Source organism: Glycine max, chromosome 1, assembly GCF_000004515.6.
Source record: "Glycine max cultivar Williams 82 chromosome 1, Glycine_max_v4.0, whole genome shotgun sequence".
NCBI classification, from domain to species: domain Eukaryota; kingdom Viridiplantae; phylum Streptophyta; class Magnoliopsida; order Fabales; family Fabaceae; genus Glycine; species Glycine max.
The window spans coordinates 9,437,003-9,438,452 of NC_016088.4; the positions used below are offsets into that span (position 1 = coordinate 9,437,003).

The following is a 1,450-nucleotide window of genomic DNA, read 5'->3' on the forward strand; positions in this document are numbered from 1 at the left end:
CTATAAGGTGCTATGGATATGGGTCCAGACCTTTCTCTCAAGTGGTAATCCCGACACCTCGTCAAACACCTCTGGAAACTCTCTCACCAATGGTATATCACTCACAGGGGTTTTGGTCTCGACACTCATACTAGCTAAGATCATGTATACTCGTGCATCCTCCCTCAAAGATGCCTTAACTTGGTTAGCAAACAAAAACATATCACCTTCACTCACACCAGACTCAGGAAAGACAACAGATCTCTCAAAAACAATTTAATAAGACGTGATTGGAAGATAACCAGTCTATACCAAGAATAACATCAATCTGACCCTACGGTAAAACAACTAAATCAATTAGAAATTGTCTATTAGAAATTCAGACAAGACATTGCAAGCACACATCAAAAGTTAAAATAGACCCACTAGTAGGTGTATTGACAATCAAGTCAAATTTCAAGGAAGACACAGGTAAGGCAAGTTTTTCAACACAGACACGAGAAATAAATGAATGGGTCGCACCTGAATCATATAATACAACCAAGGGAACTTGACTTATGAAACACATACCTTGAATGAGATCATCAGACTTTGCAGCATCAGCACCACTAAGAGCAAACACTCTCCCTGTGGTCCTTGGTCGTCTGCTCTGGTTATTCAGACTTCCACTCCTCAGATGTGGGCAACTAGTACTGAGGTGGCCCTTACCTCTGTAGTTGAAACAAGTCACGTCACTATCTAGGCACTCACGAGCAAAATGACTCATCTTACCACACTTACCACATCGGGTTGGCATAGCAGGTGTAGCAAGAGCACCACTACCACCACCTCTACCAGCAGGCTGAGACACTCTGTTAACTGGCTGAGAACTCCCGGGAGGGGCAGAATATGGCTTAGCACGACTGTGAGTCATAGGCTTCTTTTCTTTCCCATGACTAGCATTGGCATTCCTGTAAAATGCAACCTTCTCCCGTTGATCTTCGTCAAAGATCCTACACATGTGTTTGACGGCTGGCAAGTGCACCGGATTGCGCAAGTAGTATAAAACAGTAAGCGAATACCGAGTATCGATCTCTCGGGGAACTTGTTTTACTTGGAAAAGTTGTGGTTTAGTAAATAGGTGTCTTGTGATAAAAGGTTGGTGTATGGTATGAACAAGTATGTAAACTAAACTATTCAAAAGCAAGTAGAGGTGAGTAGCGGTGTGTAAAGACAGATAGACAACTTGTTGGTCTTCATACACGGTGGACTGATGTTATTAAGGATGTTCTCTACCTAACAATGTTCATCTGTTCTATGTTGTCTCCTGGACTACTAAACCCCGATGTCTCGCGCATGTTTAGCCTAATCCTAATCAAGTGTCGTCCTCAGATGTGTCTTGTTGGACTAAACTTAACCAGAACCGCATTAAGACATAACATACCAAAAACTAAGTTATTGTACTCGATGTCTCATGAAAATACGATAAGCT

The 1,450-nt window shown here is 42.1% G+C and overlaps 1 protein-coding gene across 1 annotated transcript; it reads right to left on the reverse strand.

Annotated features, from left to right (window-relative positions):
• LOC102665216 (uncharacterized) lies at window positions 1–979 on the reverse strand. Its single transcript, XM_006573927.1, has 2 exons — window positions 550–979; window positions 1–206 (listed from the first exon to the last, which is right to left on the reverse strand). The coding sequence occupies exons 1-2, from the start codon at window positions 977–979 to the stop codon at window positions 1–3; spliced, it is 636 nt and encodes a 211-aa protein (XP_006573990.1).
• Between the last annotated feature and the right edge of the window lie 471 nt (window positions 980–1,450).